General features: G+C 46.7%; 1 protein-coding gene across 1 annotated transcript; it reads left to right on the top strand.

Moving 5' to 3' along the window:
• The first annotated feature begins 772 nt into the window (after positions 1 to 772).
• Positions 773 to 6,682, top strand: LOC117830401. Its single transcript, XM_034708507.1, has 5 exons — positions 773 to 916; positions 998 to 1,257; positions 1,395 to 1,581; positions 1,673 to 1,800; positions 6,116 to 6,682. Exons 1-5 carry the CDS (start codon positions 799 to 801, stop codon positions 6,224 to 6,226), a joined length of 804 nt encoding a protein of 267 aa, XP_034564398.1. The 5' UTR covers positions 773 to 798; the 3' UTR covers positions 6,227 to 6,682.
• The last annotated feature ends 5,872 nt before the right edge of the window (positions 6,683 to 12,554 follow it).

Genomic DNA, 12,554 nt, shown 5'->3' with positions numbered 1-12,554 from the left:
CAGTAGTTAACCGCCCCTCACCTGTCTCGCCCACATTACGCCATCAGATTCTCTCTTGTAATTACGTGGACTTAGCACAGCTACTTCACCCGTCCATCATCGACACTAGTCAGCCTAGGGAATTGCAAACTATTTTCGGCCCCGTGCAGCTCCGTCACCCACTTCCCTCCAGGTCTAAGGACTTGACACCGGCAGAATTCACCCTGGCTTTTTCGCTTAGTGTGACATCGTCTGTTCAGCCTTTCCCGCACGCAGGGCCGAGCTCGATGACTATTTGTCCATCATTCTTGACATGGCCCTCAGATTCGGCGGGACTGGTTTTTACAGTTACCATGTCCACTTCGCCAATCAAGCAGCCGGGCGCATACAGCAGTTTAATCAGAACACCCACTGGGGCGCTCTCGACTCTGAGCTTTACTGCCGCATCTTCGCAGCCCGTAATTCCCTCTCCTGTGAGTTCTGTGGAGCTCCCTCTCACCCTGTACCTCGAACACTGTGAGCGCTCCTTCACCCAGCTCACGCCCACCTTCTTCACGCCACCCCTCTGTCTTCAACCGTCTGTCCCCCGCTGCACCTCCACCTCCAATTATTCCCAAACCCCTGAGCTTACGCCCGGCCGCTAACGTTCCCATGCCAAAAGGGGTCGATAAAAGGGGACGGCCTGTCCTCTACCAATCTGGCAGGATGGTATGCAACAATTTTAACCACCTCGGCTGTAGCATGTCCAACTGTCGCCTCCTGCACGTCTGTTTCTTCTGCGGGGGTGCCCACGCCCAAATTTAACTGCCTGTTTTTGTTATGCTTTCACCCTCAAAGGAACATTACTATGATGGCGAGAGTGGTACTGGGTACTTGGCCTGGAGGATTAAAACCATTCAGAGATGCACAGCGAAGGATAGACGATCATCATTTGGAGGTAGCACTATAACGACATGAGGAAAATATATGGAGGGAAAGTTGGGTCTGGAACCCTGTTGATTTTCTCCATATTGTGTTGATTCGGGGGAAGGATCATCTGGTAAAGACAAGTCTGGAGGACCAACTGTCAGGCGAGAGTCCCAGTTTGTTCCGGAGACTGCCCTGAGTGAGGATGAGTGCAAAGAAGCCATCTCACTGATGAAACATTGTGCTGATGAGGACACAGTCAAGAGAAAGATGAGGCTAGCACATGCCTATCGCCGCAACATGATCCTCAACCCCCAGCCGTCAAGCAACATACTGGATGACTTTCCAAGGTTCAAGGAAGTCAAAGGCTTGGTATGTATTTTTTCTTTTTGTAATTGATTGTTTAACAATACATTAGTTTTGCTTGTACCAATAAAGGAAGACTGCGGGCGCTCCCACTTTGGTTGGCTATTAAATCCTAAAGTTGTCACATAATACCCCCACCCCAGGTTGAACAGGATTTCACTCTGATGTTTGGAGAGGATGTATCAGGAAAGCTTCTGGAGAGGTGGCCCACCACATTCAAGAAGAAAGTTATCCAGCAATGCAGAAAGCTTCCCTCAATCAGTGAGCTTGAAGAACTCCTGCAGGCAGCAGATCCTCCGGAGGATGTCAGCGATGTGGACATTGACTTTGGTAAGCTTCTTGTAAGCAAACTTTTCTTGTTGCTTTTCATTCAAAGTCTATAAATATATCCACATAATATATGATATAAATTGTGTTACAGGTTGGGACAGTGACCTGTCATCGGTTTTGCTGCTGTCACACCTGATTCCACCATCTGCTCAGGGTCGGAAGAGACCAGGGAAGGTTTCAGCGTCTCAAGTCGAAAAGCATCTTGTGGTCTTCAAGAAGGTTTGTATTTTTCTCCTAATTTATGACTCAAATCATTTCACTCCACATACCAGCTGCCCTTTCCGTCTCTGGACATCGTGTCCATCTGCAACTTCATCTCTCACGCTCACTCCATTCCGAAAATCCGGTCCACGACCTTCCAAACCTACCTCGCCGGCGTTAACTTCTTCATTAAACTGGTCACCGGCCTTCACTGCACTTCCATCTCCCATTCCCACGTAACCATGCTGATCAAAGGTTTCAAAAAACAGGAGCCTGCAGTCACCTCAAAGCACCTTCCACTCACCTCAGACCTCCTCAGTCTCTGCGTTCAGTCTCTCCGTTCTGGCTACCTAACCCCTACCATTGATTCTACCCTGGAATCCATGTTCCTACTGGCTTTTTTCGGTCTCCTCAGATGTTCCGAATTTGCCCCTACCTCTTCTGTCTTTAATCCTCACCATCATCCCAGATTATCTGACATCACTGTACACACCCCAGATTCTCTAATATTCACACTCAGACGCAGTAAAACCGATCAGCTCGGGATCTCCTTCCCCATCTACATCTTTCGCCTCGACTCTTATCTCAGCCCGTTCGAACCACTTATTCAATACATCAGCACTAGGTTCGCAGTTCTAGCATCTCCTCACGACCCACTCTTCATCACCGAAACCGGAAAAATGGCAACTCGATTCTGGTTTCACAAACATCTGCACCAAGTCCTCCGCATCTCAGGCATCACCTCCAAGCACTACTCAGCCCATTCATTCCACATCGGTGCAGCATCCACAGCAGCCAGGTCAGGCATCTCTGATAAAACCATACAGATCCTCGGGCGCTGGTCATCCCAAGCATATCACACATACATCCGCAACAGTCTTAGTGATCTGCATCAAGCCCACGCTCAACTGAGCTCCATCTAATCCAACTCTTTTGGGGATCAAGATCAGCTCCGGCTAGGATAACGCTGAGACGTAATCCTCATCCTGAGTCTCCATCTGCTGGGCTATACGACGCACAATAAATCATTACATGTTCAAACTTATATCCTGGTGTGGCGTGGTCCTTGCTAGTGAAATGAAGTTAAGGTGTTAACTTAAATTCGGGAGCAGGACCACGCCTAAACCACACCCTCAATCACCTGACAAGCCTTCTTAAACGTAGCAAGACTACTCAACCGTTCGTCTGTTGCTCTTCAAGACTGACAGACCGTGCATCACCATTCTGATTTTGCGCTAAGCGACTAAACTTACCATGGAACTGTTTCTGCACGACTCTGATGAGGATCCCTATGACGAACCTTACCGTATGGAGAGTCCTTCACCTGGAGAAGGGCAGTCTGACTTCAGCCAGGAGTCCCTGCCACGCCGCTTGCGCTCAGTGGTCAGCCTACCGCGGCCGCGTCCTATCCGGTCACGCTCCCCGAACGCGATATTGCCTATTCCGGAAAGGAATCGGGCCGTGTCCCCAGCGTCAGCTGGAGCCGTGAACCGGGGGCACCGCAGGGGCGGTCGGCGCCTGTCCTCTCCACGCCTTTCTCACAGCTCCGTCCTGGGCAATCCGTCTCGGGGTGCCGCGCCCTCCACCTCGAGGCCAGCTCCGCGTTCTCCACCCGAGTCCGACAGCAGGAACTGGACCGTTGCCCGCCTACGACGGTTCCTCAAGTCGAAAGGCATCGTCTTCCACAGCAATGACAATAAGGCAAGATTGTTCCAGCTCTACACTTCTTCCACGACCGCTCCAGCGTCGACAAACAATCTTCCCGCGCTACCTGCTTCCTCACCAGGGCCAACCACCGCCAGCGACGTCAGACGTGACGTCATCGGGCCTCAGCCGCTCCCCCAGCCTTTACCGGCTTCACTGGCTCCCCTTGGTGGGGAACAGGTCGTATCACCCCCTGTGCCTGCTCCCTCTGTGTCTGTCTATTCTCAAGCTATCAAAGCTTTCCTCTCATCCCTGTGTCCGCAGGCTGCACAAACTCCCTATGCATCCTTTCATCCTTTCATCCCTTCCTCTACCCTTCCTTCAGCCACTCACAGCAACATGGCTTCTGTTCCCCCTCTTCCCACAATAGCCAGCTCCTCAGCTCCACCAGGAGCCCCTCCACAGTTCAATCAAGCTGGCTATCCTCGACCCCCTTTTTTTCCTACTGACCTGTCCTTTCCCCCCTCCCTCCCCATCCCCACCCCCTCCCTTCCCCAATACCCAAATGTTTTCCCATACTCTGGTCACAACTACACTCTCGCCACGGCGGCTCCACCCATCCGGCCGGCTTCAGTAGTTAACCGCCCCTCACCTGTCTCGCCCACATATCGCCATCAGATTCTCTCTGGTAATTACGTGGACTTAGCACAGCTACTTCACCCATCCATCATCGACACTAGTCAGCCTAGGGAATTGCAAACAATTTTAGGCCCTGTGCAGCTCCGTCACCCACTTCCCTCCAGGTCCAAGGACTTGACACTGGCAGAATTCGCCCTGGCTTTTTCGCTATACTGTGACATCATCTGTTCAGCCTTTCCCGCACGCAGGGCCGAGCTCGATGACTATTTGTCCATCATTCTTGACATGGCCCTCAGATTCGGCGGGACTGGTTTTTACAGTTACCATGTCCACTTCGCCAATCAAGCAGCCGGGCGCATACAGCAGTTTAATCAGAACACCCACTGGGGCGCTCTCGACTCTGAGCTTTACTGCCGCATCTTTGCAGCCCGTACCTCCCTCTCCTGTGAGTTCTGTGGAGCTCCCTCTCACCCTGCCACCTCGTGCACTTTTAGCGCTCCTTCACCCAGCTCACGCCCACCTTCTTCACGCCACCCCTCTGTCTTCAACCGTCTGTCTCCTGCTGCACCTCCACCTCCAATTATTCCCAAACCCCTGAGCTTACGCCCGGCCGCTAACGTTCCCATGCCAAAAGGGGTCGATAAAAGGGGACGGCCTGTCCTCTACCAATCTGGCAGGATGGTATGCAACAATTTTAACCACCTCGGCTGTAGCATGTCCAACTGTCGCCTCCTGCACGTCTGTTTCTTCTGCGGGGGTGCCCACGCCCAAATTTAACTGCCTGTTTTTGTTATGCTTTCACCCTCAAAGGAACATTACTATGATGGCGAGAGTGGTACTGGGTACTTGGCCTGGAGGATTAAAACCATTCAAAGATGCACAGCGAAGGATAGACGATCATCATTTGGAGGTAGCACTATAACGACATGAGCAAAATATATGGAGGGAAAGTTGGGTCTGGAACCCTGTTGATTTTCTCCATATTGTGTAGATTCGGGTGAAGGATCATCTGGTAAAGACAAGTCTGGCGAACAAACTGTCAGGCGAGAGTCCCAGTTTGTTCCGGAGACTGCCCTGAGTGAGGATGAGTGCAAAGAAGCCATCTCACTGATGAAACATTGTGCTGATGAGGACACAGTCAAGAGAAAGATGAGGCTAACACATGTCTATCGCCGCAACATGATCCTCAACCCCCAGCCGTCAAGCAACATACTGGATGACTTTCCAAGGTTCAAGGACGTCAAAGGCTTGGTATGTATTTTTTCTTTTTGTAATTGATTGTTTGACAATACATTAGTTTTGCTTGTACTAATAAAGGAAGACTGCGGGCGCTCCCACTTTGGTTGGCTATTAAATCCTAAAGTTGTCACATAATACCCCCACCCCAGGTTGAACAGGATTTCACTCTGATGTTTGGAGAGGATGTATCAGGAAAGCTTCTGGAGAGGTGGCCCACCACATTCAAGAAGAAAGTTATCCAGCAATGCAGAAAGCTTCCCTCAATCAGTGAGCTTGAAGAACTCCTGCAGGCAGCAGATCCTCCGGAGGATGTCAGTGATGTGGACATTGACTTTGGTAAGCTTCTTGTAAGCAAACCTTTCTTGTTGCTTTTCATTCAAAGTCTATAAATATATCCACATAATATATGATATAAATGGTGTTCAGGTTGGGACAGTGACCTGTCATCGGTTTTGCTGCTGTCACACCTGATTCCACCATCTGCTCAGTGTCGGAAGAGACCAGGGAAGGTTTCAGCATCTCAAGTCGAAAAGCATCTTGTGGTCTTCAAGAAGGTTTGTATTTTTCTCCTAATTTATGACTTTAAAGTTTACGTTCTTACGTTAGCAACAGCCATGGTCAGAGGCATTAAGGTTTGGGGTTTTCTATATGTCCGCCTGTCCCATTCTTCTGATTGACAACTTCCATGATCTTAAGCAGATATGGTATGAATGTCCACTTTGACTCATGTTAAAAATCATCAGTGGAGGCAAACAAAAGTTGTAATGTTGCAACCACAGAATTCTTATTGTCTCTCCATGTGTGTTCACAGACTGGAACAAACATCCAAGAACATCTTGATGCAATCACTACCAGCACTCAACCCTATCTTCTGGCTGTTGGTGTAGTAGGTTGGAAATGCTGCATCCTAAGTTTTTATTAAACAGACACCCCCTCTATTTTTTGTTTATATTTGAACCTATTTTAACACTTTTTGTACAATCCTTTCATTATGGTAATACACTACCACGTCAGTAGATGGTGCTCTGGTGCTGCTGTGGATTCACTAGGGAGACTTTAGCTACACGCTCTGCTCATGCGCAGCTCAGAAATAAACCAGCTCCAGCCTGAGCAAGACGCTAACTTTCGTCCTCTCCTTATCAATCCACAGGTACTGCAAAACTCGGTTCTCTATCCTTGACTTTAGTCGGGAACTAATGTGAATGTTGTTGTAAGTGTAAGTGTACTGTTTAAATATGGTTTTGAGACGTCTAGTAAGTGTAATGAGCTTCATTGTTGAGCTAAGTGTTACGACGAGTTCGAGGCATGCTAGTAGTTCCGTCCATGAACTTCAGTAGTACAGTCATGGCCAAAAGTTTTGAGAATGACACAATTATTAATTTTCACAAAGTCTGCTGTTTCAGTTTTTAGAATGGCAATTTGCATATACTCCAGAATGTTATGAGGAGTGATCAGCTCAACTGCAATTAATTGCAAAGTCCCTCTTTGCCTTGAAAATGAACTTTATCACCAAAAACACATTTCCACTGCATTTCAGCCCTGCCACAAAAGGACCAGCTAACATCATTTCAATGACACACAGGTGTCACACACATTAACACAGGTGTGGGTGTTGATGAGGACAAGGCTGGCGATCAATCTGTCATGATTGAGTGACTGGACACTTTAAAAGGAAGATGGTGCATGACACCATTGTTCCTCATCTGTTAGCCATGGTTACCTGCAAGGAAACACGTGCAGCCATCATTGCATTGCACAAAAAGGGCCTAACAGGGAAGTTTAGAGCAGCGAGTAAGACTGCACCTCAGTCAACTGTCTATCCAATTATCAAGAACTTCAAGGAGAGAGGTTCAATTGTTGCCAAACAGGCTCCAGGGCCCCCAAGAAAGTCCAGCAAGCGCCAGGACCGTCTCCTGAAGGCGTTACAGCTGCGGGATCGGGCCACCACCAGTGCAGAGCTTGCTCAGGAATGGCAGCAGGCAGGTGTGAGTGCATCTACACGCACAATGAGGTGAAGACTTTTGGAGGAAGGCCTGGTGTCAAGGAGGGCAGCAAAGAAGCCACTTCTCTCCAGTAAAAACATCAGGGACAGACTGATATTCTGCAGAAGGTACAGGGACTGGACTGCTGAGGACTGGGGTAAAGTCATTTTCTCTGATGAATCCCCTTTCCGATTGTTTGGGGCATCTGGAGGAAGGCTTGTTCGGAGAAGACGAGGTGAGCGCTACCATCAGTCCTGTCTCTTGCCAACAGTGAAGCATCCTGACACCATTCATGTGTGGGGTTGCTTTTCGGTCAAGGGAGTGGGCTCTCTCACAATCTTGCCTAAAAACACAGCCATGAATAAAGAATGGTACCAGAACGTCCTCCGAGAGCAACTTCTCCCAACCATCCAAGGGCAGTTTGGTGATGAAGAATGCCTTTTCCAGCATGATGGAGCACCTTGTCATAAAGCAAAAGTCCAACAAAATGGCTCGGGGAACAAAACATTAAGATTTTGGGCCCTTGGCCAGGAAACTCCCCAGATCTTAATCCCATTGAGAACTTGTGGTCAATCCTCAAGAGGCGGGTGGACAATCAAAAACGCACAAATTCTGACAAACTCCAAGCATTGATTATGCAAGAATGGACTGCCATCAGTCAGGATTTAGTCCAGAAGTTGATTGACAGCATGCCAGGGAGAATTGCAGAGGTCTTGAAAAAGAAGGGTCAACACTGCAAATATTGACTTATTGCATGAATTCTGTGTAATTCTCAATAAAAGCTTTTGATACTTATGAAATGCTTCTAATTGTATTTCATTATACCATAGAAACATCTGACAAAAACACCTAAAAACCCTGAAGCAGCAGACTTTGTGAAAATGTAATATTTGTGTCATTCTCAAAACTTTTGGCCATGACTGTATTGTCCAACCAAGGTGGGGCACTTTTCTGGGTAATCATCAACTGTCTAATCTTCCTCTAACAGTTACTGATGGTGTAATCAGTCTAGTGGAGCCCTCTGCTATAACAGACCTCCATGCTGTTGTAAGTACTTTTAATATTCTGCAGGGTTTCATAACATGTAGAATATAACATGAATCTGTTTCATTACATGAGGACGATGAAGACACCTTATCAGCTGCCACATGGGGAGATGCAGAGAGGCTCGTTGAGGTTTACACCTTTTTAAGAGAACTTTGGTTTCAGTTGATGATGGTGTTGTTCCACTATACAACTTGCAGTGTCTTTCTCTCTAACAGAGCAATGCTGGGAATTACAATGAGGGAGAGGGTCCATCAACCTCCACGGCCCAGCTTACCTCTGTAAGATGTTGTTCAGCATTGACCCTCAACTTACTATGACACTAAGAATCAGAATCAGAATCAGAATTAGAATCAGCTTTATTGGCCAGGTATGCTTGAACACACAAGGAATTTGACTTAGGTAAACTGTGCTCTCTTTGTACAAGGCATAAGAATAAGACCTACAAATAAAAAATGTAATAACAATAACATCAGCTATAAATACAAAAGAACAACAAATAGGCTTGACTAATATGTACAGGCTAAAATAATGATAAAGTGCAGTGGTGAGTAGCAGAGGTAGCTTTTACATTATAAAATAGAAGTTAAATAATACAAAAAATAGAAATATGGAATTCTGCTTGGAGAATTGTTGCATTGTGTATCTACATGTATATTTACAGAGAGTATTGATCTGACAGGTATGACACTGTTATGGTTTAGTGTTCATCAGAGTGACAGCCTGGGGGAAGAAACTGTTCTTATGGCGGGTTGTTTTGGCGCACAGTGATCTGTAGCGCCTGCCGGAGGGGAGGAGTTTGAAGAATTTGTGTCCTGGGTGTGAGGGGTCAGCAGTGATGCTACCTGCCCGTTTCCTGGCCCGGAACCGGTGCAAGTCCTGGATGGGGGGCAGGTCGACACCTATGATTTTTTTCTGCAGTCCTTATAGTCCGTTGCAGTCTGTGTTTGTCTAGTTTGGTTGCAGATCCTGAAGTCCACTGTGATCTCTACCGTCTTGAGTGGGTTCAGCTCCAGATGGTTCTGACTACACCAGAGAGCCAGCTGTTCCACCTCCTGTCTGTAAGCAGACTCGTCTGCGTCCTGGATGAGACAAGTATGGCACTGTGAGACTCAACATCATTTGTGTTCCTATAGCTTCCTGTGAAACAACTATATAAAGTATACCTGGAAAACAAATCCATAAATCAAACCTTGAAATGGATCACATCAGGCTGCAGATGAAAAAAACACAAATGGAAATAGAACTGCTGGATCATCAGTTAAAGGTGGGGGACGTGCCCACAGGTGGATGATTTTTAATTTTTTCAACAAAAAAAGGTTAACTGTACAACATTTGTACTTTCAGGAAATAAAGAAGAGCTCATAGAATAAGAGGCATATTGTCTTTCTTCAGTGGGGAGGTGATGGGTGGGTTAGAAGTGATTGATGGCTATCATGTCTCTGACAGCTCTTCCATCACGTGCATCAGCAGGGGGTTGGGGTTGATGTCCAGATCATCCTGTGCAACAGTAGGACATTGTTCTCCTCTGATTGTGGCGATGTTGTGTAGGATAACACATGCCACAATTATGTCACATGCCCTTTCCGGGGTGACCCTGACCCTACGAAGGCACTGGAACCGGGCCTTGAGCATCCCGATTGTCATCTCCACCCTGGCTTGTGTCCTGCAGTGGGCTACGTTGTAGCGTTGCTGTGGGCCGGGCTCAGGGTCAGGGTAAGGGGTCAGGAGGTAGTTCTGGCAGGGGTACCCTCTGTCACGAGAAGGTAACCATCAAACTCTCCTATGATAATACAAGAGAAGATGTTTCAGTTGCAATACGAGGACACACAATATTGATCATAGGATATATCTATATACTGTATAACTCACCACGGGCAAATCTGTCACTCAGTGTAGACTCATGAAATATTGGAGAGTCATGCACAGACCCAGGCCACTTAGCTTCCACATTGGAGATCATGTGGGGTGCATCACATCTGATCTTCACAGTGGAGAACAGTAATTAGCTGCAGTGGCTGTATTATGCAGCATATTTCATTCAGAATGTTAAAAGCTACTATTTAGGCCTACCTGCACATCAATGCTGTGGACAGATCTATTAACATAATCTCCTTCATTTATTGAAGGAGCTAGGATGGGAATGTGCGTGCCATCTCTGCAGCCAATCACCCCTGGAAACCCTGAAAAATAAAATTAACTTATTAATATTTCAAGTCTCAAAAGCTTTGTGACATGAATTATTAAAGGGGACATATCATGCTTTTTTCATCAATATATATTGGTCTAAGAGGTCCCCAAAACATGTCTTTAAAGTTTATGCTCAAAAAAACACTTTGAAATCAGATTTTGGCATGCCTGAAAAACCCTCTTCTTCAGCAGTCCTCCTCAGAACACTCTGTTCTCTCTCTCTCTGTCTTGGTACACAGTTACAGCCACAGCTATGAACATGTAGCTATGTGGCTATGCTAATTAGCACTAGCACTTATCCATGACAAAAAAAAATCATCCACTAGATCTTCAAATCTGCAGACGTGGGGAGTAAAACCGACCTCTGCCAGAAAGGCAGCGGGACCTTTCTGAAGGATTGGTCTCAGATTTAGTGTTTCTTGTTGTTTTATTTGTCAGTATGTTGACGTGTGTCTTGCTACACAGCTACAGCTACGACATGTAGCTATGTAGCTATGCTAACTAGCGCTAGCACTTATCCATGATAAATAAAAATCATCCACTAGATCTTCAAATCTGCAGACGTGGGGAGTAAAACCGACCTTTGTGTTTATTAAGACAGCCTACAACTAGCATGCCTCCCTCCTAAGCTCCTTGTTTGCACACATGTGTGCAGGGAATGAAAAACGGGGGAGGGATTCAGTATTATTTTATACAGTCTATGGGCTGAACAAGCTCCGAGCTCTGACTCCGTGACAGACCGGATATTGTTGTTACGTAACAAAAACACTGAAGTCTGAAACGGCTCGTTTCACACACATTTACAGAAAGGTGTAGAAATCAGAACAGGGGCAGAATGGATTTTTTTCATTCTCGGGGGGTTTGTAGACATGCCAGGGACACATATTTCAGGTAGAGAACCATTAAAAAGTCAATTTTGCATGATATGTCACCTTTAATTATTGCTTAGACTGGTACCTGCAATTCTGTGGAACTCTTCCTTGAGATGTCTGGTGGGTCTGTGACTAGGGAACACTACAAACGTGTATAGAAGGCATTTGAGAGCCAGAGTCACAGTCCTCACAGCCTGACAGACAGTCGCCTTTGAAACATGCTCTGCATCCCTGAAGTTGTACAGGAAACTGCAGTTGGCAAAAAAACGTAGCGCAATACACAAAATTTGCTCAGACCTGAGTGCATGTCCATGATGTGTCATGTGTGCGATGTGTGGGCTGAGAAAAATGTTGAGGTAGATTATAGATGGTGCTGAAAAACGGAAACACTCATACAGGTACTCATCAGGGAATGATAAAAGGTCTGATGATCCTCTCCCAACGGAGGATCTGCGCCTCGATATCAACTGGCTCTTCAACAAATGGACACGCCATGTCTGCCACTGCTTTCAGTCTGCAGGCTTCAGTGTATGAGCAGGGTAACTCAGGGTTAGGTGAAGCAAACCTGCCAGAGAGCAGGTTAGTTTCACAGAGTATGTTCCCGGGTAACTGAGTCAGTGTTATGCTGAACTGGCTTTGAGAAACCGAAAAACCGGAGTTCCCCTCATTTCAGGGTTTAATAACTTTGGATTTTCGCTTAACCTGCTTTCTGAAACGGGCCCCAGTTTGGCATCACAGTGTCAACAGGGAGCAGAAAAGAGGCAATAAAACAGCTGTACTGAAGCCTCACTCATCTGTCACTACTGGGAGCACCTGACATCTCCCTCAGCTGAGGGAGGCTGTATAAGGAGGCTGAGGTCTTTCTGTTCAGTGGGATTTTGTTTAGTTCAGTTGGCTTTCTTGGTACACATTGAATGAGTGTTTGAATATGGTGCATGTTTCTCCTTTACGATCAGCTTCTTTACCCACGATAAATTACTCCCATTTACCTTTTTTTCCCCTTCGTTAATCTATCCTTATTTGAAAGAATTAAGGCGTCATATTTCATCATCTTTCCAGAAACTCTCTTAAGTGCAGATTTTTTGTTAGTTTCCCTCACCGTGACACCTGTCCTTCAGGTTTTGTTTCTTGGTTCTGCTGACAGCGGTCTTGTTTGCGCTCA

Source organism: Notolabrus celidotus, chromosome 18 (genome assembly GCF_009762535.1).
Source record: "Notolabrus celidotus isolate fNotCel1 chromosome 18, fNotCel1.pri, whole genome shotgun sequence".
In the NCBI taxonomy this organism is placed as follows: Eukaryota; Metazoa; Chordata; class Actinopteri; order Labriformes; family Labridae; genus Notolabrus; species Notolabrus celidotus.
This window is presented reverse-complemented; position numbering and strand designations above follow the sequence as displayed.

Excerpts from the sequence above, each read along its gene's own strand:
- LOC117830401 (XM_034708507.1), top strand. The coding sequence starts at position 799 with ATGCTTTCACCCTCAAAGGAACATTACTATGATGGCGAGAGTGGTACT. Across the intron at positions 917-997 it reads TAGACGATCATCATTTGGAG|ATTCGGGGGAAGGATCATCT; the intron begins GTAGCACTATAA and ends CATATTGTGTTG. Across the intron at positions 1,801-6,115 it reads ATCTTGTGGTCTTCAAGAAG|ACTGGAACAAACATCCAAGA; the intron begins GTTTGTATTTTT and ends GTGTGTTCACAG.